This window comes from Dermacentor variabilis, chromosome 8 (genome assembly GCF_050947875.1).
Source record: "Dermacentor variabilis isolate Ectoservices chromosome 8, ASM5094787v1, whole genome shotgun sequence".
NCBI classification, from domain to species: domain Eukaryota; kingdom Metazoa; phylum Arthropoda; class Arachnida; order Ixodida; family Ixodidae; genus Dermacentor; species Dermacentor variabilis.
In genome coordinates, this window is record NC_134575.1 from 98,563,668 (window position 1) to 98,590,484 (window position 26,817).

Below are 26,817 nucleotides of genomic sequence, written 5' to 3' on the forward strand. Positions count from 1 at the left end.
AGGCGCACTGAGGCGCTCGCCCGAGTGCGCTAGCTGCCCGACTAATGTCATGACGGTTTGGTCTATGAACTTGTCGATGCTATAGATACTAGCAAGTTCACTGGAGTGGAAAGGAAGCGGTAAGAAGCATATTAAAAAAAAGCGTGGCATATGGTCATGTTTGTGTTAAGAATTAATGCACTGGATTACAAAAAAGAAGCAGCGGGAAATCGCACGCTGAGAACATCGATAAACATGCAGTGCGACGCAACTCGAGAAATAATATTGAAATGTCCAAGAATTTAGAAGAAAAAAAAAGATTGAATCCTCGTGGCGGTACATCACAGTCCCCGTAGGCGTCGAAGTCTCTACAATGAAATTCTTTATGAACAGCTCTGATAGCGCCCATGCAGCAATGGTTGCATGTATACTGTCAAATGCTCATATTCTGGGGCCTAAAGCTCATGGCATGGTGCGAAAACGCGCACGCGGCGAAAGCGCAAACAGTGCGCGGACAAGCATGCAGGCGCGAAGTCGGTCGCTGCGAATCTGTGCGATTGCTGCATTGAGGCTTCATTCTATTACGCTCCATTTACAAACAATGCTTCATTCTATTACGCTCCGCTACAAACACTATAAGGACATATTTCACATAGTTTTCTCTCAACGTTTACCTACCTTTCACGCAAGAAGCCGGTTCGGGAGACTACATCGCAGCGACCGCGCGCAGTGGCGTTCACTGTACGTATTCGGTAAAGAGATAGCGTCTGTGAACGATTCTGTGCTTTCAGTTTGCCCAAGATTATTATTTAGACAGTAAAAAACTTCTCTCGTTTCGAAAGTATTTACAGAAATGTCCGGGAGAGCTCGCACGTGGTGTTTTCAGTGAGCGCTGACAGCAAAGCCTATGAGGAGCGCGCCGCGTGATCCCTCGTACTACGCCAGCGAAGCGCTTCCGATAGATGGCGACTCCGTAACCCCTCGCCGCCAATACTAGACAAGACGTGTTGGTCGAGTTCATGGAAGGAAATCGCCTTCAAATTATGAATACCTTCTTCCAGAAGCGGAATAACAGAAATTGGACCTAGAAAAGTTCTAATTGGCAAACAAGAAAGGAAATTGGTTTCATACTTTGTGCCGACTCTAGGATAGTGCAGGATGTAGAAGTGTTAGGTAGGGTAAATGGCAGTGATCATAGGTTAGGGAGGTCTGAGATTGTTCTCAATTTGAAAAGAGAAAGTCCTAATTAAGAGGAAAAAGGCTAGCCAACCTAGATACAGTCAGGGTAAAAGTAGATGACAAGATAAGGGTAATTGGAGATCAGTGGGAGAAGCTGCCCAGGTCATTGAAGAGTGGCACATACCCGACCCAACTCAACATCAAAAAGGCTTGTTGTTGAAGAGCAGCGCATAGGCAATGTTACATGCTAAGGGACCCAAGTTGGGCTGACGGTTGGTTTTGAACCCAGTTCCCTCAGCTCAACAGCCAGATGCTCTAGTCATTTGACTATAGACTACCCAGTGACCCAAGTAGGCGGGATAGAGGTTAGGTATGGACATACAGTGAACTTTCATATGAATTCAGTTAAGCCAAATTCTTGCATATAATGGACAGCATGGGAACATTTGGTAGGTTTTCTATAGATTCAATGCAAAAAAAATCCACTTAAGACAAACACGTGCTCTTTGGTTAAGACGAACATTCGAAGTGACCGCCACCGCTACCGATCCTGGAGTGTAGGGTGCCTCGATGTGCTGCGCCCGGGGGCACACGCATTGAGGCACCCTACTGGAGGCCTGTGGCACACACCCTCAGTGAACAGAGGCGAAAACAAGAGGAGGAAACAAAAAGCGACAGTGACGTTTCACTTCGGGAACGCGGGTTAATCGCAAGCGTATGGGTGCTGTAGCACGTACGAAGCTGTCAGCCCTCGGTGTACCTAGACTGTCCTCATCACACATCGTATTCAAGGCACGGCTCGAATAGCCACGCCATATGCAGCAGCTGCCGGAGTAGAACGCCCCCTTGTAAACGTTCGCTTACTATCTAGGTTAACAAGCATAGTGTCAGTGCAAACACGCAAACATGAACACATCACACTCGATGACCGAGGATGCTCGCTGTCAAAACGCTGGCATGAGGAATCGCGGCAGCATCAGTGAGCGAAGTGACCTTGGCACTGTCTATTGTTTCAACTTAAACTGACCGGCGAGAATACAGCGCATGCAAAGCTACGAGCCATCAGCCCACCTAGGCTGTGCCCCCAAACCAGATCGCGTTCAAGATAAAACCCGCGCAGCTGCATGTGGCCGAAGTACAGCACTGCCCTCCCTCCCCTCCTCGGTGCCACGCACGCGACGGAAGACGGCAGATTCCTCCCCCTTTCCTCCTTTGTGCATGCGAGATTGAGCCACCATCATCGGCTCACCGTTGCATGTTTTCACTCGCACACACAGTGTGCAGTGTGCGAGGACAATATTATCACGAGACGAACACAGTATGTCTGTATCGCAAACGAAACCTGTAGCAACTGCCAGAGGAGGCCACCCAGCATGCCACACTCCTTCCAAGGTCGTCCGTCAGGTCGAGGTTGGCATGCAGTGCAGTTTGTCTCTGCCTGAGTAGTCTGTCAGGTGCTCCTTCAAAGCATGGAGCTCGGAGACTGTGGAACAATTAAGCATCACCTAAAGAGGGGAGTGACCGGCGCTTCTCTTGCATGAGTGTGGTAAGTGGCCCAAGGTATCCCTTGCATTGCTCTACATTACACCCAGTAACTGCTCCGAGAAAACTATTATGGTGTGGAGGCCAGTTTTCCCCAGCACGTTCCTCCATGTGGCTTCCGATTGTGTTGACTCATTTAAGTCTGCTTCCTTTGCACTCTGATCAAGTTAACAAGCCGTGACTGCCGTTGTTCAAGAATGGAATTGCTGTAACAACTGCAAAAAGGGGTTTCAGGAGGCAAGTGACATACAAACTCCGCGGAGGCATCGCTTTGGTGGCCCGAAAAGGCGCCTTTTAGAAAATGCGGGAAGGTTGCCGTGGCAGTATGTCAGCCTGAGAAATGCTGAGGAAACATTGGGACATGATTGCCGCAAGCATCTTGCTACGTACTTCCCACTGGCTTGCTCAAGAAAGCCGCGTGTCCGTCAGCTTTGCTTGCGTTATGCGAAGCTTGCCGACATCCTTCTCCAAGGCATTTAGGTGCTCCATGTAGTGAAGCGGAAGGTCCCTCTCGAAAACAAGCTCATGCGGGACTGAATCATATGCAGGACCTCCTGTGAGGACAATGTTGAGGCAGCCTGCCCTACTGCGCCATCGCTGCCGTCGCTATCTGATGCAAGCATGTTTGCCACGATCGCCTCATCGGTTAGAAGCACTTCGTTTCCAAATTTATGGCAGTGCGCTTTCTTTTCAACGGCAATGTCGTGCATTGCGGATGATCAGTGCGCTGATCAGCCATCTTCCGTTTCGGTGGCAAGTCAAACTAGGCTGAGAAGCAATGTGGCCAGGAATGACCAACGTAATGAAGCGCCTTGTCCTGTCTGTATTTCTTCTTGTGTGCCGTCACTTTTGGCGCTTAATCTATTGAAAGTAATGAATGAACAAAGACAAGCACGAGCGACTTAATCCGTTAGCAGAATTGCGCAGAATGAGGGCCAGAGATTAAAGGACCAACTGTGAGGGCCGAGCGAGCAATCTAGGAGCAGCGCCGGCAGCATTGTCAGCGCAGTTGGCACGGTCCAGTCGTGTTTCGGAGGGTGGCGCAGCGCAGATCTATGGGCGCAGTCCGTTCGTGTTCGGAGGGGTGGAAATGTGACGGAAGAAATGTGCGTGACACTGGTGTGCATCTCTCATGGGGAGAAGCACTGGGCGGCTTGCATTTCATCTTTCCTTCTTTCTTTTCAAGGATTTCGCATTACATTACCTTTTGGTATGGACACCCAGCAGCCATACTTCATCGTTATAAATGATAATGTGTCATGAGGACATTGAAGTAAGCAGGTTATTTCCCCATAGAAAACTTACAAAAGTTTATGGTGCAGCTGCTTTTCGTTGTTATAACCGATATATTGTTGAAACCGGTGTAGTTATAAAAAGGGTTTGACTGTACATCTCTATTGCTGTGGTGCAAAGTAAAACAAACAGCAGACATTCGGTCTGCATGTTATATTATTTCTCTAAACTTTAATTCATCTCTTGAGACAACAGATTACACAAATAACACATGTTGCCCTGAATAATTCTTAAAGGGTCACATGTCACTATGAGCAACATCACAGCATACACATGTACGTAGGCGCTTTTGTTGATATTAGTCATCCCCTCATCTTGGAGCGCAGGCCAATGAGGAAAAGAGCAAACGGTCTTTAGTTCGAAATTTTAGCTGTTTCCGCGGTGTGTAGTGATGTAATTTTAGCATCCTTGATTATGAGTGCACATTGTATGCGCTGTGCTTGTCAGCTCAAAATGGCCAGACTAGCAACTATGTCATGAACTCTAGAATTAGAAGATGGGAGATGTGGCAGACTTCATGGAAAAAAAATTGCTTCTGCGTTATAAATACCTTCTTCTGGAAGCGGAATAACAGGAAGTGGGCCTGAAAAAGTCATAATGGGGACACAAGTAATTAAATAGATTTCATACTCTGTGCCGACCCTAGCATTCTGGAAGTTGCACAAGTGTGAGATAAGGTAAATAGAAGTGATCATATGTTAGAGAGGTCTGGGATTGTTCTCAATTTGAAGAAAGAAAGACCTAATTAAGAGGAAACAGGCTAGCCAACCTAGGTACAGTCAGGGTAAAAGAGGATGACAAGATAAGGGTAATTGGAGATCAGTGGGAGAGGCTGCCCAAGGTCATTGAAGACGGGCACATACCCAGTGACCCAACTCGACATCAAAAAAGTTTGCAGCGCGTAGACAATGTTACATGCTAAGTTACCCAAGTTGGGCTGACGGTTGGTTTTGAACCCCGTTCCCTAAGCACAGCAGCCGGGTGCTCTAGTCATTTGACTATAGACTACCCAGTGACCCAAGTTGGCGGGAAAGAGGTTAGGTATGGACATACGTGAACTTTCATTAAGATGAACTCGGTTAAGCCAAATTCTTGCATATAGTAACTGGCTGAAACAAGTGTTGCACACATCTCGCATGCCATTTCAGAGCTCCTATTTCTGGTACAGCCTCAAATGTTGGGCTGACGGTTGGTTTTGAACCCCGTTCCCTAAGCACAGCAGCCGGGTGCTCTAGTCATTTGACTATAGACTACCCAGTGACCCAAGTTGGCGGGAAAGAGGTTAGGTATGGACATACGTGAACTTTCATTAAGATGAACTCGGTTAAGCCAAATTCTTGCATATAGTAACTGGCTGAAACAAGTGTTGCACACATCTCACATGCCATTTCAGAGCTCCTATTTCTGGTACAGCCTCAATAGTTGGCAGCGCTTGCTGCACTCTCCCATAAAGCTTTGCGCTGTCATCTCCGTTGGCACTCATCAGCTGCATATGGTTGGTGGTACTGTTTGTATCACTTCTTCTGTACATTGGGTTTCGCTTCAGCTGCATACCACGATGCTAGGTGCAATCGTTTCAACAACCGATAGTCTTCTGTGGTTTCATAGCCAGTTAACAATGGCGCCGACACTGCTTTCGTCATCCGCCGCCAACTTGACAAAGGCTTTGAAACAAGGAAATCGTTGCATATTGACGATGGAAAAGAAGGCCACCATTATCAGGAAAGTGCAGAGTGACCTGTCGCAGTCGTTTGTCACAAAAGAATTGGAACTCTCGAAGAAGACAATATCAGTCTACATAAACAACAAGATGAAGATTTTGGAAGCTGCTGAGAAATCTTCTGGATGCCAACAGAAGAATGTCATCCAAGATGCCCACCCGAAACTTGAGGGAGGTGGACCAAGGGATTATCCAAACTCTCAAGCAGCTCCATTGGTCACGCATGCTTTGTCGCATGGCGCTATGCAAGGACAGTGTTAAGAGCTACAACATTCACTTGATCTCTGTAGTAGGCATGCTTTCAAACCAATGAAGGCCGTGACCGAAAACACAATCTGGAGCTTCGCGGTTTTCATGATCCAACATGAAATGCCGTCGTCATGCTGTAATCGCATCTCTAGCAAGCCTGATCACTCCCCTTCATCTACTGACCTCATCGAGCATTTCCATACAGAAATGACGCTGGAGCAGTTCACCAACACTGACAAAATCTATTTCTGTGTCTAACTTACCGATGAGAAAGTAGTTTGTCAGGTGCTGTAGGAGGAATTGGGCTTTGGCAGTGAGGAGCCAGTGATTGTGCTGCCAACTAATTCTGATCTTACGCGAGCCCGCATGGTGGTTCTGACTGTTTACAGTCAGTGTCACCTTCGTTGAAGTGCAGGCTGATCTATTCATATGATAACAGCCCATTGAAATGTGTGATGTACCATACACTGTTCTCTTGAATTCGACTTGCGCTCATGGGCATTGTGGACCCTAAAGATGCTATTGCGAACCCCTATTTAAGAACCGCTGCTGTAGAGAACAGAATCGTTAATCAGCAGTACCTTAGTGACAGCACAGGTAGACAGCACGTCTCGAAGAGCTAGGAAGGTTGGGTCCAGCAACAAACATGCGCTAAATTATGAGACCATGTGCTTTTTGTGTGGGCACCTTTTTTCCAACTAAGCAAGCAGAGCTTGGTTTTCATCAGTTGCCTGGGTGGGAATTCTCAGCACTTGAGCAATAGTCTCGGTACCTTCAGCTTCCAGTCACCATTTAACTTTTTTTTTTCGAGTTTTCAAGCAGGCATGATGTGATTGTCGTTTATGTGTACATACTCAATGTGCCACCCCACCAAGGCTTAAAAAATGCTAGGCGACCCTAATCTTTGACTTGGGTGTCTACTAGTGGCAATTGCACTTCACCGTCGGTGTTCTTTAGGTTAACTTTAGGCAAATGCAACGGACGAATCAAACTCAGAGGCAACTGTTTTCCATTAATTAGCTGGTTAAATATCATGCCACCTTGTATGTGATGTCATCAGTGGCATCATTACTTTCGCTTTCTACTTCTGGGTTTCCAGGAATTTTGCCAAAGTCGTGCTCACGTGGCGGGTCTTTAAAGTCAGCGATTCTGTGTTTGGTGTCTATTAATGAGGGATTTCCAATTAATTCTGATTATTCCAGACAGTCTAGTAACTCACCTTCTGACTAAACTTAGGCTCTTATATCATATATATATAATGAAACCCATGAATATTGTATAGTGCTATTTTCTTCTATTTTTCTTATTTTGAATTTTGTTTCTAGTCGTCTCAATGATTTCTAATTAATTCCAATTATTCCACACACTTCACTAGCTCAACTTGTAACTAAACTTATGCTATGATATCATATCTATAATGAAAGCCATAAATATTGCGTTCTACTTTTTTTCTATTATTTCTGATTTATTTTGAATTACCTCCCTGGTCGTTTTAGGAGGTAAACCGGAAGTGCTGCGTTAGAAGTAGAAGTTTCACTCAATGCTTGTGCCACTAAAATTTGCCTCGAACTTTTTTAGAAGCTGGTGACTGTAACCCAACAATGCTGCTGGCTGAAGCAGCTGCATGTTTTTCACAGTGCGTCAAAGGACGAGGCCTTCAGTGGCTTTGAAGGAAGTGCTGTAAATGTAAATTTCCTGCACAAATCTTATTCTTCCAGAATTTGCAGCTCATGTTAATTTTGTTATGGAAAATGTAGTGCCCCAAAATGTATAAGTGTGACATTTCACAATGACTGTACAAGTGTGTATAATGATGTTTTCTCATTTTCTAAGTGTTTTAATGACGTTCAGGCCAGCCAACCTAGACACAGTCAGGTTAAAATTAGATGGCAAGACGGGGGTAATTGGAGATCACTGGGAGAGGCTGCTCATTGAACAATGGCACATACCGAGTGACACATACCCAGTGACCCAACTTGGCATAAAAAGTTTTTTGAAGAGCAGCACATATCCATTGTTACATGCTCAGCGACTGAAGTTGGGCCGGCAATTAGTTTTGAACCCAGTTCCCAGGGACAGCACAGCAACCAATTACTCTACCCATTTGACCATAGAGTGCACACAAACCCAAGTTGGCAGGAAAGAAGTCATGTGCGGTCGTACATACATACGTACAGACCTACCGCTAAGTTGGTAAAGTTCTTAAAGAATGCTGTTGCATTAAAAATTAACTTTGGACCAGCAATGTAATGTGTAGGGCAGGTAACCGACGGCCTATCAGGGCTACTGAATTGTTATCAATGGAATTGACATGCAATCCTGGACAGCAGACAGGTAGTGTGAGGACATAGAAAATTTGCAAGCACGGGATGGTATCAGCTGGCACAAGACATGGGGTGATTGGACATCCTACAGTTGACATTAAATAGGCTGATTGCAATGAGCTTAGGATGTTGCAACAACTTTTCATTAGTTGGACTACACTAATAGCTTTAAAATGCATGAGATGAAAAAGTGTCTCAAATAGGTTCTGCTGTCGTTAGTTTTCCACAAAGAAAAGATTGCCCTGATTTCGAGTATTCAATGTGGATTGTCCTTTGTAGCCCTTTAGGAATACTGAACCGAAAGGGTTATTTGTTGTTCCTTGGCTATGCATTGTGAAGTGCTCCTGTATTTATTCTATTGTATTTACCTCTTGTTCTTGATGCTGTAACAGGACTGCAATCGCCTCACTTATTTTCTGCAGGCCTCACAAATGCGATGAGCCTAGCTGAAAGCATCACTGCCAAAATGGCATGCCATGCCCCTTCAAAGATCGGTGGTCAGGTCGAGGTTGGCATGCAGCACAGCTTGCCTCTGGCTGACAAATCTGTCGGCTGTTCGTTGAAACCAGGGAGCGAGTCTAGGAGCGTGCAGACTACGGAGGCTGTGGAACAGTTAAGCTCCACCTCAGGTGGGCAGTGACCGGCACTTACATTTGCTTGCTTGTGTGTGTGTGGTAGATGGCCAAGTCTGGCTACCTTGGCACAACTTGCTCAAGTGTGTGCGACGTTCTGCTGCTGATGACAAATTAGCAAGTTTTTTACTCTTGTCTGTATACTGATTGAGGCAAAATGCAAAAATAACGCTCTGCATAGCATTAAAGCACCTTAGATTGCAGAGCTTAATGCAGAGCCGTCTTGAGCTGGTGTTGTTGTAGCCCTTACATTGCTTTATGATAACCTTACACCCAGTGAGTCTTAGTTATGTATAGATCGGTGTACGAGTGTATGGCCATGAATATAGATCAATGGAGAATGTAAGTTGACCTCTGGATTTGATGTGAATAAAATTCAAACATAATGTGGTCAACTATAAAACATACCTTGTTTTTTCAATAAGCTCATTCATTGAGCTAGCTGAATACAGCACGGGAACTGTAAGGATTCTTGTGCTGGGACAGGTTTTGGGACAGGTTTGGTGCTGGTGACGGCGATGACTAAGCGGGATTACGCATGCGCAACACTGCCCTCAGGCAATGAGCAGCATGCACTGGGCTCCTGAGGTGCCCGCCAGCAATCGCTTCAGACGACCCGTACGCGTCTTGAGGTGAATGCTGGTTTTGGTCCTCTCCCGTCGATAGCAGCTTCGGGTTTTTTTTACTGTGTTTACAGACTGCAGTGGCCGATGGGACCTCTTTGGTACCAACAGTTTGTCCCAGCGGATAGTTATTATTCCTCAGCACTCTTGTTACAATGTGCTGTCCACCTTTGCTGATGCGAAAAGTGAAGCCTTTTCCCTTTGGGAAATGAGACACTAGTGAGCAGTTCAAATGCCTTGCAATGAATTGAATCTGCTGTCATCAGAACTCGTCCATGGTGCTCACAAGAGAATTCTATCAGCACTGTCTTCAAGTTCACTGTCAACAGTGTAGCTGTTTTACAACAAAGCCTCCAGTGAAAATCGACAGTTGCTCTCTACTTTCTATTCATAGAAACCATACGGCACACTGCCATAATCTTGCTTTGCGCTTCCACCCATTTTATCACATTGTTTTCAAATGCAGTTATAAAGCCCTGACATGTTATTTTTGCGCAACTTGTGTTTGGACAAAGTTTGCATGTTTGCCACAATAATGACTAAAATGATGACGCTTTCTTCATTTTGACAACTACGAACAAGAATGCTTTATTTTGCGACAACTGACCAAAGCCCAACCTTCCTTGGTAATTCAGGTGCGTGCGGTTGCTGCGGAATTGCCCAAGCAGAAGCAAATACAGGACTTTTTCTTGCGAAACTAAAGCTAGTTTCATCAATAAAGTGATTTCATAAATGGTATGTGCTTTTATGACTTCCAATTAATTAGCAGGCTTATATCGAATTACCCTCTATATCGAACTCATAGGCATTTTTTTGCAAGTTCGATATAGCCAGGTTCGCCTGTATTTGAACTCTGCCATATTATTGCCACGTGAGTGGAATTCAAATATGTTCTTTTTCACAACATAATAATGATACAATCACCGACCGATCTTTTAGACCCCCTATTTTCTGGGCCTGCCCGAATATTAGGAATCTGCCATATTATTGCCATGGGCTCCATATATAGTTATGTATAATAATGGCGGAAATGTTGAATGTTTCGAACTGTTCGCGTTAAGTTTTTCTTAATTTTTCTCACGATCGCAAGTTCGAAGCTACCGAAAATGCAAACATCGCTGTCATTTTGTTTTCCTGCAGCCTCAAAGCAGCATTGCACACATCTCGCATGCCAATTCAGAGCTACCATTTCAGGTGCAGCCTTAATAGGCATCGCTTGGTGCACTCTCCCACGTGCCTTTGTGCTCTCATTGCTGTCGGCAGTCGTCAGTCGCATATGGCCAGTGGTACTCTTTGTATCGCCTCTCATGTGCATTGTGGTTTTCTTCAGCTGCATACTGTGATGCTAGGCTTAGCCACTTCAACAACCGATTGTCTTCCGTGGTTTCATCGCCAGTTGTTAACAATAGTGCCGACACTGCCTTCGTCATCTGCCGCCAACTCAACAAAGGCTTTGAAGTGAGGAAATCATAGCTTGTTGACGATAGAAAAGAAGGCCACCATTATCAGGAAAATGCAAAGTGACCTGTTGCAATCAGACGTCGCAAAAGTATTAGAACTTTCTAAGCAGACAATATCAGTGTACATAAACAAGGTGCAGATTTTGGAAGCCGCTAAGAAATCTTCCCGATCTCGACAGAAGAATGTCAGCCACAGTGCCCACCCAAAACTTGAAGCTATTCTGATGTGGCTGAAAGCCATGATCGCCATGCAATTGCTGGTGTCCGGTGATGTTCTAAATCAAAAGGCAGAAACCGTAGTGCTTCAGATGAGCATTGAGAGTTTTCAACTTAGTGATGGCTTGGTCGAAAATGCTAATGATGCATGCAAGTACAAGAATACCGAAGATAGCTTATCACTAGTGATCATTGTAATATCTCCAATATCAATTAGGAATGTTGACTGATTAAAACTAATTTATTGACACTCACTTATGCCATTGAAGATTGAAGTGAATTTTATTCTCCTTGAACAAATACACAAGGAACCAGTGCTGAAGATGAGGAAGATGTGCCCGAATGATGGCTGCAGCAGTCACACTACACAAAGTGATTCGTCATCACTAGTGACTCGAGCTTAACATCTCCAAGTTACTATATTTTAGGTACTGTCGTCTCGATGACATTTCATTTGATATCTATGACGCTATTCTGCATGAAAGTAGGGAAACATTGCAGTCAGCACATCACTAGTGATCACTAATAACTCAAGTTGTGTTATCTGTTAGCAGTGGTAACAAAAATGTGTTTATTTTATTACATCTGGATAATATTCACTAGTGACCTAAGCATACAGCTTCATAGTAGGTATTGTTGAGTCACTTGTTTTTTGAGATTTCATTTTATATACATGATGTTATAGTGTGTAGTATAGCGACAACACTGAACTGCGCATTGTATTTCGCTTGGGGTCACTAGTGGCTCAAGCTTATCAGTTTGGTGCATAATGCAGTTAATTGTTATTTCATTAGAATTTTAGTGGTATTGATGACAAAGTTTTTGGTTGGAGGCTACAGGTATCGTAGTAAAATAGTGAGTCGTATTCACTAGTGACCGAAGCCTACCAGTACCTAGTATCATTAAATCAATCTTTATTGTTCTGTTTGATAGCCATTACCAAATTGTATGTGTGTCATTAAATCTCTTAACGATCTCATGTTGACATTTTTTCTCAAATAATTACGATAACTGTCATCTGCTCTGTCGCTCTCACGACAAAGAAGGGGAAAGAAAAGTCCAGAAGTTGTTGTTAGTCACTTTGCAGCAAAACTACTGGTCTCTTTTTGGCTTTCTTATTTTGAAGGTATAATAACCCCTAATATTTTTGTTAAATTTCAGTTGCCTTGGAATTTGAAGGTTCTTGAATTGTGTTATCATGCTTGGATGAAATTCACTAGCGTTTGGAGTGTTTTGGCAGGCGTCTGGATTAAATTAAGTGGTTCTTGGATTAAATTTAGTGGAACTCATGTTAAAATGAATGGCACTTAGATTAATTTGAATGATGCTTAAGTTAAATTGACTGGTGCTCAAATTAAAATAAATGGTGCTTAGATTTAATTGAGTGGGTAAACCTGTAGTTTTGAGTGAACCTGGGTTTCGTAAAGTGTCACTTTCTGTAGAAGAGAAAAAATTAGGACCAAGATATTTAGTGTGCAATTAGCATTCGTAGCGAAATAAGGTGCACATTCCCTGACAGATCATTAGTTATGTGAAGGTCAAAATATCTGTGGGTGTTAACTGATGATAGCAAAGTGTCATTCAGTGTACAGTTAAATCTCGATATAACGAACTTCAATATAACGAAATTCTGGATATAACCTCTTGTCCATAGAACACCATGTAACTTAGAACCTCAATATAATGAAGTATGTTTGCATGGGATTTCGCTATAATGAAATCTGCCACCACAAAGGAATGCTGAGACAATAAATGGAAACTTCCGCCGATGGAGATGGTCAGATGATTGAATTAGAAGCGGCTGCTTGCGAACGCACCTCGCAAATTGCACGCCATGTGGCTGATGTTTTGTGTGTGTGTGTGTGTCCATGTGTGTGAATGTATACTCTTCCTATGCAGCCATCGTAATGAAGGAGTGCAGGAACGGAAAGGCAGAACTTTGAGTAAACGATACCAAGGTGGTGGCACTCAGCAGCCGGAAAAACTAAAGATGGCTCCGCGAACTCTGGCATTTCTGCACAATTATGGACTCATTTTTTGTTGTCCGTGCTGACATAATAACTTTCTTTAATCGCTTAGAGTATGTCTTGAGCTAAATCATTTATATACAGCATAAATTTAGCATTACAGATGCCGAAATAAATGGTTAAAATATAAATAAATGGAAAACCTACTGAGCTTGCATATCCACACAGTGATGCTACCGCTCCACCAAATGCACTGAACCCTCCTACATCCTTCATCCCAAATCTACGCCTACCCTGCACCGAAAGTATTGGTTTGGTTTTTGAAAATGGAACTTTGTACTGAAGGCACTGTTCCTCCACACCATCGAATGTAGCATGGCGAACCAGCAGCTGCGTTAACTTTGCGATGGGCCGAGTCAAGACCGAGTCAGTTGAGCCTGGATCATACCACTGTTTAATCTTGGGCTGTTGTCTATTTTGGATGCCTTCCACCCCGTTGCATGTGGGCTGCTTAGGCAACAGCACAGCATTGCACTTCAGGCAGTTTCGAGCGAAACTGGCGCTCATTTTGTGCATGCAGGATCTGGTGAGGGAAGACTTAAGGCACGACATGGCAATTCCGTTTTTTACTAATTTAGAATGCTTGGAGTCATGCCTTAAGTCTTCCCTCACCAGATCCTGCATGCACAAAATGAGCGCCAGCTTTAATGCGCAGGTCCGGCGCCTATTAGAAGCAGGTTATCCTAGTGTAGCAGTGGCCACTGTGGTTGAGCGCCTAAAGAAGTTGGTTTCGAGAGGGACGGATGTGATTACAGAAAGCAGTAATAGCAAAAAAAGAGTAGTGGCTATTCTGTATATTCATTCAGTGTCGCATAGGCTTAAAAAAGTTGCTGGTAGATATGATGTTAATGTTGCTTTCACTGCTCCCAATAAGCTAGGTAAGATATGCGCTGCCGTACAGAATAAAAAGGAGCGGGTAAAAGGCAAAAAACGAACAGATATTTGTCCAGTGAAGCACAATAAGAACAACAGTTTTACTGTCTGTCGTATGGGTGTGGTTTATAAAATTCCCCTTAGCTGTAGCCAGTTCTACGTAGGGCAAACGGGACGGTGTATCAATCAGAGGCTAATGGAACATAAAAGGTCGTTAACCGGTGGATCGCCTTCTAATCTTTCGCTACATTGCCAAGATTGTAACTGCACGCCAGAGTTGGATGAATGCGTGATATTGTACAGGCATAAGAATGAAGATACGCGTCTTACGGTAGAGGCATGGCATATCTATAATAGTGGAAGTGCGTGCGTGATTCAGCCTTCGATTACTTTACATAAGGAAGAGATTAAGTGCCTTAACAGTTATCTCTCACGTAGACTGGCACGTGTACTCGATTGACATGTGGTGTTAACATTCCTGAGCATGCGCAGATGAGTTTTGTGTCTTCATTCTTTTTTTCGCCTCAGTGCTACCTTCAGTTGATAGTCGGCGTTCGTGTTGTCCACTTCTCTACTCTCGTGTCCTGTCTGCACGCCTCACTTCTATTTTGCATAATGAATCCTTACCAACTAGCTCAGCTTTCTGTCGTTCTAAGCTTCATTTCGGGCAGTAAATGAAACTATCTGCCGTTTTTGCCCGGTTCCAATGCACGACTGTGCTCTTTGATTCTCTTGTGTCTGCTTCATTGCTCGTGATTATGGCACTGACTTATGCCATTAATCAGACATTCTCACGTGCACCATGCAAAATCATGTGCTGCGCAAAACAAGACAAGCAGCTTGCTCACACCTGAGCCACCGGGCAATCCTTCGATTTGTGAACTCTTCGCAGGCAACTGAGCGCGATGAGACATTTGGCACATTAGAACCGAGGTGAAAGCTTGCACAGACAAGGACCGTGCGGAGAAAAACATTTCACCAAAGGGAGCATAATGCTTTCGCATTATGCTCCCTTTCGCATTCACCTCTGTAAGCAGTCTCAAGTGCCTCGGCCTAATTTTCATTTCTATTTATTCAGCTTCGCCACAATGAAGATGTGGTTTCCGGTGAAGCATGTGCATAGCATTGCAATGAAGCATATTAAAGCTGAAAGTGGCCATTTTGATGGAACATCGTGTGTGTCCTTTAGTTATACACATGCGCACACTCTGTCCCCAGTCAAGGTACAAGCACCGAGATGGTCTAGTAACTGTACTTGCAGCCATTCAGAGCTATTTTTATTGCTGCTGTAGCAATTTGTGGCTTCTTGATTGCTACATTTTGCCCGCCGTGGTTGCTCAGTGGCTATGGTGTTGGGCTGCTGAGCACGAGGTCACGGGATCGAATCCCGGCCATAGCGGCCGCATTTCTATGGAGGCGAAATGCGAAAACACCCGTGTACTTAGATTTAGGTGCACGTTAAAGATCCCCAGGTGGTCGAAATTTCCGGAGTCCTCCACTACGGCGTGCCTCATAATCAGAAAGTGGTTTTGGCTCGTAAAACCCCATAATTTTTTTTATTGCTACATTTTCCTGGCTGTTACTTTTTTTTTCTGGCTCTCAAAAAATGTATCTGTGGGCTTTATGGTATTATAGCAAAGTAAAAAAACTTGCCATTTCGTTATATCTGATAAACGTAACATAACTGGAACTAGGATTCTAAGTGTGTCTGCAGTGAGCTGCATGGCATTCTTGCGCATCAGGGAAATAACTCCCGACCTGTGAACATGGAAACGCATAAAAATTCTGGTGTCCTTACAAGGGGGGGTAAGGCAGAGGTGAAATCAGACATCTTTCAAAGGGACCAACAACCAATATTTATGGCACCAAATTTTTTCACCAAAGTGACACGAAATTTTTTCACCATGGTGACACGAAAAATGTCATGGAGCATTTTTCATCAGAATTCTTATATCTGAAGTTGTGATTGTGTTTGTCAATTCCTATGTTGTGCGGGGATCGGGGTGCCTTCCAGTGTCCCATCTCGCAGCTCACGCGTTGTGCTTAGCGCAATCTCCGGGAACCGCTGCCGTAACGACAACATAGCGGACACGGCTAGTGCACCGGAGCTAATTTCCTGTGCAAACCGTGCTTTTCCTTCCTGGGGTCGAATCGCTGCACCAGCAAAGGTTACCGGGACGTGCCCCGTTTGGCCTTCTGAGTGGCGGCCCCCGGGTGCCCTCTCCACCCGAGCTCTCTTCCGCTGAGCGCTTCATCGCCGCAGAAGATGCTGAAAGGCCCGCAACAAGGTGGTTACGTGGGACCTTTTTTTCCGCGACTTCTCGTTCTTGCATTTGGCCGACTGCGTCTTGGTTAGCCGTAGCCATGGAGCAAGAAACATTTATGGACAGGCATGTATGGACAGGCATCTACGGACAGGCACGTACCCCCCTGGGTACGTGCCTGTCCTGCCAAGTTTTTTTTTTTTTTCACTGATTTCAGGCTGCGTCCATTTTTGACGGCTTCTTCAGTCTTTCACACGTTATAGCTTCGGATATCACTTATTTTCGCCTTTTCGATCAGTTTTGACAGTTCCGAGAATTCTATCTTATCTCTTGAGTTGGACACTTTCATTCTTTGTCGTTTCTTTATTAGGTCCTTCGTTGCTTGGGAGGGCTTGCCTACTGGTTGCCTTGGTGCCTTGCCTCCCACTTCAGTTGCTGCCTCCGTAGCCAGCCAGCCTTATTATGATTTCATTCATTACCTCTATGTCATCATCATCTCTTTGTTCCAAGGCTGCATATTTGTTTGCAAGTACCAGCTTGAATTTGTCTGCTTTTACCCTTACTGCCTCTAGGTTGACCTGTTTCTTCTTGACCATTTTTACTGTTTCTCTCTTCTAATTGAGGTGAATCCCAGCCCTCACTAGCCGCACTTTACCCTACCTATCACTTCTACATCCTGCACTATGCTGGGATCGGCAGAAAGTATGAAATAAATTTCATTTCTTGTATCACCATTAGGGCTTTTCTAGGTCCACTTTCTGTTATTACGCTTCCTGAAAAAGGTGTTCATTATCCGAAGCTTATTCCCTTCTGTGAATTCTACCAGCATCTCTCCTCTAGCGTTCCTAGAATCGACGCCATAGTTGCCAGTTGCTTGTTCACCAGCCTGCTTTTTCCCTACTTTTGCATTAAAGTCGCCTATTACTACAGTATACTGAGTTTGCACTTTTCTCATTGCTGATTGAACATCTTCATAAAACTGATCTACTTCCTCATCATCGTGACTGGTTGTTGGAGCGTAGGCTTGTACTATCTTTAATCTATACCTCTTATTAAGTTTGATTACTACTGCTACCCTCTCATTAATGGTGTAGAATTCGTCAGTGTTGCCCGCTATGTCCTTATGGATTAAGAATCCCACGCCATATTGTTTCTTATTTGGGAGGCATCTATAGCAGAGGACTGCTACGTCTTGCGCCAGACGTGCCGAAAGGATCAGACAAGTTCTGGTGAACGACGTTTATTAATCCATGCTTGTGGGCTATTGGCTCGGGCAAGAGAAAGGCGCCACTAGCGAGTGGCACTCTGCTTTTAACACTTAGTGGCAATTGCGCACTTTGCAAAGTGCTCTTATCAACATGAGCGCCAGCTCACACAACACCACCTCCCTTTTAATAATGCACACAGTCATTTAGAGTCCAGCTTGGAATCTATCTGGTGGGCAACGATTTCATATGGGGTAGTGTCTTGCCTTGGCAGGTGCTGGTGTTGCCTCTCATGTAACCAGAGTTACCCTGGACGGTTGTAGACTGGAAGGAACTGGTGCGCCACCAGTCTCAGGATAAACCAGGAACTCGCTGGTCGTAACTTCGCCAGTTGTGCTATGCCTAGGGGTAACATCCTTTGCAGGCCTCTGTAGCAGCTGATCCTCGTGGCGATGCCAGCTGAAGGAGCCCCTCAGGGTGGTTGCATGTACTTGGAAAGAGAGGTGCTGTTTGAGCAACAATCACAGAGGGAGCCCATTTTGGTTTTCGAGAATAATTAAGTGCTAACACGCTGTCGCCTACCAAGAAATAACGTTCGTGACACGGACGACTTAGTGCCTGAGTACACTGTCTGTGTGCTACTCTTTCCCCCACGGAAGGCTTTACATCATCTAGCCGACTGCGTAAGCATCGTCCCAGGAGCAACGCCGCTAGTGATTCATGAGTCGTCACATGCGGCATGTTGCGATAAGACAGGAAAAAATTATGCAGCTTTACCTGCAGTGTTTCTCCTGTGTCGTCTTTGTGGAGCGCATTCTTTAAGGTCTGACTGAAATGCTCCGCCAGGCCATTGGAACTGGGATGGTAGTGAACTGTGAGGACATGCCGCACCCCCATTGCCTGCACGAAGCGCTTGAACGCCTGCGAAACAAATTGAGGTCCATTATCGGAAACAATTGTTTCAGAGAAACCAAAACGTGCAAAGAACTCGGTCAAACAACGAATTGTGCTTTCTGTAGTTGTCGACGATCGCATTTCAAAAACCTCTGGCCATTGAAAATGTGCATCGACCACCACTAAAAGCATGGTATTCTGAAAAGGTCCCGCAAAGTCTACGTGAACATGCTGCCACGGTGAAGTTGGCTGTGACCACGGGTGTAGAGGTGTGTTGATTGGAGCATTACGTTGGTCTTGACAACTAGCGCAGCTTCTGATGCGAAGTTCGTGGTCCACCTCAAGAGTTGGCCACCACACGTAGCTGCGTGCTAGTTCCTTGCTGCACACGATGCCGGGATGGCCGTCATGGAGTTCATCCGGAACGAACCCTTGCAGCTTTGCAGGGATGACTACTCTTGCGCCCAGCATCACGCATCCCTGATGTACCGTCAGTTTATTGCACCTGCGAAACAAAGGCTTCAACTGCTCTTCGGTGATCGATGTGGGCCAATCCACATTTGTGAATTCCTTCACTTGACAAAGAATTTGGTCTTTACTCGTGGCAGCCGCGATATCATGACTAGACACATGTTCGGAATAGAAATGAGTAAAAGCCAATTTCAACCTTGGTGAAAGAAAGATAAACTACAAACAATGGGGGCGTACAAAAACAAAGTTCACAATAGGGTTTCAGAAAGTTTGTTTATGGGAATTCATAGGTAGGACATTGGGCATCAAAATAACAAGAGCTTGATGGCGCAACACACCGCCCCGTTCAAGTGAGGACACTCGTAACATCCACATACACACACACACATATTGTGTGTGTGCGTGTTGTATGGGAGCACTTCGGTGTCAGTTCTGTGCCAGCATGGAGGAAAAAGTTGACGTTCGTGTGTGTCTGTCTCTGTCAGCTTTCAGTCTGTGGCTGCCTTGTGTTAGGGGTCCTTTTCCAGACGCCGTACCCATGTTGCTCAAATGAAGAAGCTTAGTTAATTATATATATATATATATATGTATATATATATATATATATATATATATATATATATATATATATATGTATATAGTGTCACGAAAAGACAATTAAGGATTTACCCGGCGTCGATGAGACAGACAGTTCTACAAGATGGCGTACAATAACTCAAGCCGGCGTTCTCAGCGTCTTCTTCTTCAGCGCCCATCTCTTGCCGAGCGCGCGTTCCAGTCACTTCTTTCTCAGCGCTGGCTCGTGACACCTAGTGGCATTATTCCCCCGCCAAAAGAAAAGAATCGACCCGATGCTTACTAAAAGAAAGTGGAAGTATGGTAGTCATATGAGATCGGGTTGTCGCCGCCTTAACGCGCGAAATACGGTTTGAGGCGAATAACATGCACCATCTCCGAGTGGTGCTGTCGGCGCCGAGGTGACGCGGCACCGTCGGGAATGACCTCATAGTTCACTTCACTAACGCGGCGTATCACTCTGTAGGGTCCAAAGTATCTACTCAGCAGCTTCTCAGACAAGCCCTGGCGACGTATTGGAGTCCACACCCAGACTTGGTCACCTGGCTGGTACTCGACTTGTCGATGTCGAAGGTTGTAGCGTCGTGCGTCTGTATTCTGCTGCTTTGTGATGTGTATGCGCGCGAGTTGACGAGCTTCCTCTGCGTGTTGAGTAAGTTGCTCGGCGTCGGAAGTAAGTGATGCGTCGGTGTCATGCGGAAGCATTGCGTCTAGCGTGGTTTGGACCTCGCGCCCATAGACAAGACGGAACGGTGTGAATCGTGTTGTTTCCCGAATGGCGGTGTTGTACGCGAATGTAACGTACGGCAGGACTTCATCCCATGTTTTATGCTGGACGTCTACATACATAGACAGCATGTCAGCAATGGTTTTGTTTAGCCGTTCCGTCAGTTCGTTGGTCTGCGGATGATAGGCAGTGGCCTGGCGATGCTGCATGCAGCTCAGCTCGAATATGTCCTCTATCAGTTGGGCCGTAAAGGCAGTTCCTCTGTCGGTGATGACATGTGATGGGGCACCATGTCTTAGGACTATCTGATCGATAAAGAACTGGCCAACTTCGTAGGCCGTGGCACGTTGTACAGCTTTCGTCTCGGCGTAGCGTGTTAGTCTGTGGCGACTATAATCCACTTGTTTCCGCTGGCTGACAAGGGAAAGGGTCCCAGAAGATCCATGCCGATTTGATCAAACGGCGCGCTAGGTGGTGCGATGGGTTGGAGTAACCCCCCGGGCTTCAAAGACGGTGATTTCCTGCGTTGACACTCACGGCAGCTTTGCACGTAACGCATCACCATGGTAGAAAGTCTGGGCCAGTAGTATGTCTGGCGTACTCTTGCAAGCGTACGTGAAAATCCCAAGTGTCCAGACGTAGGCTCATCATGGCAGGCTAGGAGAATGTCATCACGGAGGGTAGCAGGTACGACCAATAGATACTCTTTGTCACTGGCACTCGAGTTTTTCTTGTAGAGGACACCCTTTCGGAGGCAGAAGGTCGAGAGACTGCGAGACATGTGTCGTGGGATTGTAGCATTCTTGCCTTCTAGGTGATCGATGAGAGGGCGTATTTCGGCGTCTTCGCGCTGCCGTCTGATCAGGTCAGATGCGGTGAGGGTCCCAAGGAATGCGCAGTCTTCGTCCATGTCCTTATCGCAAGTTTCGACGGGAGCGCGCGACAACGTGTCCGCATCTTCGTGTTTGCGGCCCGATTTGTAGACGATGGTAACATCGAACTCTTGCAGACGGAGACTCCATCGAGCAAGTCGCCCGGACGGGTTCGTAAGTTGGCTAGCCAACACAAGGAATGGTGGTCTGTCACCACCTTGAAAGGGCGACCGTAGAGATAAGGCCGAAATTTTATGATGGCCCACACAACCGCTAGACACTCTTTCTCGGAGGTGGAGTAGTTGATTTCGGCACGTGAAAGGGTGCGACTGGCGTAAGCGATCACTCGCTCGACGCCTTCCTGGTGTTGAACGAGTACAGCGCCAAGACCAATGTTGCTTGCGTCGGTATGCACCTCGGTGTCAGCGTCCTCGTCAAAGTGAGCGAGGACGGGTGATTCCTGCAGGCGCTGCCGTAACTCGGTGAAAGCTGCGTCCTGCTCATCCGTCCAAACGAAGGGTGTGTCTTCTCGCATGAGGCGTATGAGTGGTTCGGCGATCCGGGAGAAATTAGCGATGAAGCGACGATAGTACGCACACAGACCGAGAAAGCGGCGTACTGCTTTCTTGTCACGAGGAGTCGGAAAAGCAGCAACAGCAGATGTTTTGTCTGGGTCAGGTTGGACGCCATCGGCGTTCACGACATGACCGAGAAACTTCAACTCTTCGTAACCGAAGTGACACTTGTCTGGCTTTAGTGTGAGATTAGCGGAGCGTAGCGCCTTAAGTACCGCCTCTAAACGCTTCAGATGTTCTTCGAAGGTCGCCGCAAACACGACGACGTCATCTAGGTATACTAAACAAATGTGCCACTTCAGACCCGTCAGAAGTGGCACATTTGTGTGCCACTTCTACCCGTGTCCATCATTCTCTGGAATGTGGCCGGTGCAGAACACAGGCCGAATGGAAGTACTTTAAATTCGTACAGTCCATCCGGGGTAACAAAGGCGTTTTTTTCGCGATCTCGTTCATCAACTTCGATTTGCCAATAGCCACTCTTCAAATCTATGGATGAAAAATATCTGGTTCGCCGCAGTCGATCTAACGAGTCATCGATCCGCGGGAGCGGATAAACGTCTTTCTTTTTAACGAGGACCACGCGCGACGACCAAGGGCTTTGGGATGGTTGTATGACGTCATCGTCCAGCATTTCTTTCACTTGTGCATTAATCACGTCACGCTCTTTCGCCGATACGCGATAAGGCAGTTGTCGTGTGGGACGAGAATCGTCATACGTGATTATTCGGTGTCTCGTGATGGGCGTCTGGCGTACCTTATAGAAGATGCGAAGCACTCCTTGAACCGAAGTAGCAACTCGCGCAGCGCTTTTTGCTTTTCCTCCGAAAGGTCTGAATTGATGTCGATATTGCTGAGTGTCTGAGCTGCGTTGTCCTTTGTCATACACGCAAAGCATTCAGCAACGTCTGTTATGGGCTCAGCAAAAGCGATAGTAGTACGACGAAACAGGTACCGATGTTCCTGGCTGAAGTTCGTCACGAGGAGCGCAGAATGTCCACCTCGAAGCATAATGAGACTGCGGGCTGCACATACACCATGAGTCAGCATAAGGGAGGAATTGCCCTCTGCAACAGCTTCGCCGTCACGCAGATCATCGCATACGACCGCTACCAGGACACTTGCGCGTGGTGGTAAAGTTAAACTGTCGGCATAAACCCGAAGCGCGTTACGTCGGCAATTATCGCGGCTGTTCGCTGCTCTCTCTGTCAAAAAAGTTACTGTGCGCTCGCAGAGGTCTATAATGGCACCATACTCCCGCAGAAAGTCGACGCCCAAGATGAGGTCCCGAGAACAATCGCAGAGTATAAGGCAGCTGGCTGGAAAGGTACTCCCACGAATTTGTACTCTGACCGTGCACATGCCCAACGGTGTTACGATATGCCCGCCAGCAGTACGAATTTGCGTTCCAGACCAAGGTGTGATGACTTTTCGAAGTTCCGTCGCTAGTTTTCCGCACAAGATTGAGTAGTCGGCACCCGTGTCCAATAACGCACTAACGTGGCGGCGTCGAGGACAACAGGTATTTCTAGCGAGAGTCTGTCGCTGGGTTCGGCTGCTGTCGTCGCTGAATCGTGCTGAACAGACCGTGCTCGCGTCGATGGGAGGTCTTCGGAAGGGCGATTATCAGCGGCCTCGCCCCCGAAGGTCGCTGTTCTTAGTTTTCCCGGCGAGGGCTTGGCGATCGTCCTTGCGCTGCCATTGGAGGGCTTCTAGCAGCTGGGGAAGATCGCCTGGGGGACGGCGAGCGCGACTGCCGCCGCGGGAACAGTGGCATACGCTGCTGGTTCAGGTAGTCTTCAATCGCCCTAGGCCTTTCGCCATATCTGGACCTTGGTGAATCCGCGGCAAAACCTTGCAGTCCGAGGCGGCGGTATGGGCACTCGCGGTGTACGTGACCGGCTTCTCCACAGTGATAGCACAGAGGCCTTCTGTCCGGGGTACGCCAGACGTCGGATTTCCTTTCTAGCGGGCGCCGATCCTCCATACGTTGGATCGGTTGCACTGATTGAAGCGGCGGGACGTATGACGCGGCGTAAGACGTGGCGGGGATGAAGTGGGTCGGAGCGCGGACAGGGACTCGCCCCAAAACTTCCGCATACCGCGGCCGCTGCAACTGTGCTGTCACAGGCGGCGCATTGCTGCTTGGAACGGGACCTTGGATCGCTTGCTGCACTTCACTTCTCAAGAGGGCAGAAATGGAACCGAGCGTAGGCTGAGGCGGGCAGCTGAGCCGTTGAAGCTCATCACGCACCACCGAGCGGATAAGGTTTCGGAGAACGTCCAGGTTTCCAAAGGCAACCGCGTCCGTCAGTGAAGCAGCATTCGTGTGCCTGTCATACGTAGCTGAGCGCTGGTCCGAAGCTGAAGTAGCGTTCATTTGCCTTTCATAGAAAGCTGAGCGCTGGTGTAGCATCTTCTCCATCGTGGTGGCTTCATTTAAGAATTCAGCCACGGTCTTCGGCGGGCTTCGAACCATACCAGTAAACAGTTGTTCTTTAACTCCCCGCATCAGATGGCGCAGCTTCTTATCCTCTGACATGGTAGGGTCAACCCGACGAAAGAGGCGTGTCATATCTTCTACGTACGACGTCACGCTCTCATTCGGCAGATGCATTCGGGATTGGAGCGCCCTTTCGGCTCGTTCGCGGCGATCAGCATTGGTGTACGTCTCCAGCAAGGCACGGCGGAACTCGAGCCACCACTTGAGAAGCCCTTCTCGGTTCTCGTACCAAGTGCGAGCACCGTCCTCCAAGCTGAAGTAGACGTTTCTCAACTTCGCCGCGTCGCTCCATTCGTTTATCTCGGCCACGCGCTCGAACTGGGCTAACCAGTCTTCAACATCCTCGAAGATATCCCCGTGGAACACTTTCGGCACTCGGAGATTCTGCAGCAGGTACTGAGTTGCCGTTGTGGCCGTACCTTGCATAACGGTCGATAGAGCGGTCGATGTTCCTTCCATATTGATCCGTGGGGGCGTCGATCTTGCTGCGGAGAGATGGTCAAGTTCTGGAGGCCATCCCCGGAGTCTCCTGCTGGCCCGGTGAACAGGGGTGTCCACTAGTATGGGGCTGGTACTCCTGTTACCAGGAGGGGTTTGTGGCATCGGATGAAGCGTACCCCGCACCTCCACCAGTTTTGTCACGAAAAGACAATTGAAGATGTACCCGGCGTCGACGAGACAGACAGTTCTACAACATGGCGTACAAAAACTCAAGCCGGCGTTCTCAGCGTCTTCTTCTTCAGCGCCCACCTCTTGCCGAGCGCGCGTTCCAGTCACATCTTTCTCAGCGCTGGCTCGTGACACCTAGTGGCAATATATATATATATATATATATATATATATATATATATATATTGCTACGGAATAGTATTTCCAATGATGAAGAGGCGAGCAGTAAGAAGACGACGATGACGATTGGAGGCTTGTGCAGGCTGTTGCCTCTTGGCCGAGTGCAGCGTATTACATTGTAAATATACTTGTACATAGCTTTTCATCTGCGTCTTCTTACGTAACCTATCTGGTGGAGGTGGACGTTCCCTGTACCTCGTCACGGAGCTTTGCAGTGGACGATGCGTCGAGCCTTCCTTCATGGCTCCTGGCGATGACAACTCGACTCAGCCGATCCTCCTCTACCATTGCAGTCGGTAACTTGTACCATCGCCGACTTACAGAAAATGATTGCGCCCGACATGCCGTCCGAGCACGCTGGTGAGCTCTGCCGCGTTCTGTTTTTTTACCACGATATTTTTTTTACTTTAACGATCGTCCTTTGGCCCAAACTACAGCTGTTAAACGTCGAATTAATTCCGGCGATGCCTCTTCTATTTATCGCAGCCTGTATCGAGTGTCACCGGCTGAGCGTGAAGTTATTCACGCAGAAGTTCGCGAAATGCTTGCCAAGAACAATATAGAACCGTCATGTAGTCCATGGGCGTCACCTGTTGTACTGGTAAAAAAGAAGGATGGCTCATGGCGCTTTTGTGTGGATTATCGGCACCTTAACAGGGTTACCAAAAAGGACGTGTATCCCCTACCTCGGATTGATGACGCCCTTGACTGCCTCCACGGTGCTCGCTACTTCTCTATTGACCTTTACTCCGGCTACTGGCAGATTGCCGTGGACGATCTCGACCGCGAGAAGACTGCTTTTGTAACACCTGACGGTCTTTATCAATTCAAAGTGATGCCGTTCGGTCTATGCAACGCTCCTTGCCACTTTCGAACGCATGATGGACTCCCTTCTTCACAGTTTCAAATGGTCCATGTGCCTGTGCTACTTGGACGACGTTATAGTATTCTCCCCAACGTTCGATACGCACCTCGAGCGCCTCTCGGCAGTCCTGGACGTTTTTCGTCGAGCCGGTCTGCAACTGAACGCATCGAACTGTCAATTTGGCCGTCGCCAGATTACCGTCCTTGGGCATCTCGTTGACGCGAACGGAGTGCAACCGGATCCAGACAAGATTCATGCTGTTACGCACTTCCCTGTTCCGAAGTGTGTCAAGGATGTGCGCAGCTTCATCGGCCTTTGTTCGTACTTCCGCCGTTTCGTGAAAAATTTCGTGGCCATAGCACGACCACTAACCGAGCTTCTGTAAAAAGACGCCCCTTTCCAGTGGGGCAAGAACGAGGCCTCTGCATTCTCGCATCTAACCGACCTTCTCGCAACGCCTCCCGTTCTGGCCCATTTCGATCCTTCTGCGCCTACCGAAGTCCGTACTTATGCCAGGGGTCACGGAATTGGCGCAGTACTGGCACAACGCCAGCGCGGCAACTACTGTGTTATCGCTTACGCCAGCAGGCTCCTCTCACCCTCCAAGTGCAACTATTACATCACTGAGCGTGAGTGTCTGGCCCTAGTTTGGGTGGTTGCGAAGTTCCGCCCATACTTATATGGCCGACCCTTTTCCGTTGTCACAGACCATCACGCGCTTTGCTGGTTATGCTCACTGAAGGATCCTACAGGAAGACTTGGTCACTGGGCCTTACGCCTCCAAGAATATTCGTATTCTGTCATCTACAAATCTGGCCGACTACGCAAGGACGCTGACTGCCTGTCGCGCTACCCTGTAGACGAACCTGACGACGCCGACAGTATTACCGCCAACGGCA

At 47.0% G+C, this 26,817-nt stretch overlaps 1 protein-coding gene across 3 annotated transcripts in view; it reads left to right on the forward strand.

Annotated features, from left to right (window-relative positions):
- Positions 1 to 26,817, forward strand: part of LOC142590433 (uncharacterized) — a 57,260-nt gene that overhangs the window by 19,537 nt on the left and 10,906 nt on the right. The window contains exons 3-4 of one of the 3 annotated variants that reach the window (XM_075702532.1): positions 8,709 to 8,915; positions 10,177 to 10,276. The exons of 1 other annotated variant lie outside the window; for it this stretch is intronic. In XM_075702532.1, coding sequence (XP_075558647.1) covers positions 8,709 to 8,915; positions 10,177 to 10,265 — 296 coding nt within the window. In that variant the 3' untranslated portion in view covers positions 10,266 to 10,276. Of the gene's footprint in view, positions 1 to 8,708; positions 8,916 to 10,176; positions 10,277 to 26,817 lie in introns of those variants that run through there. One more of the 3 variants, XM_075702530.1, reaches the window with a different exon arrangement.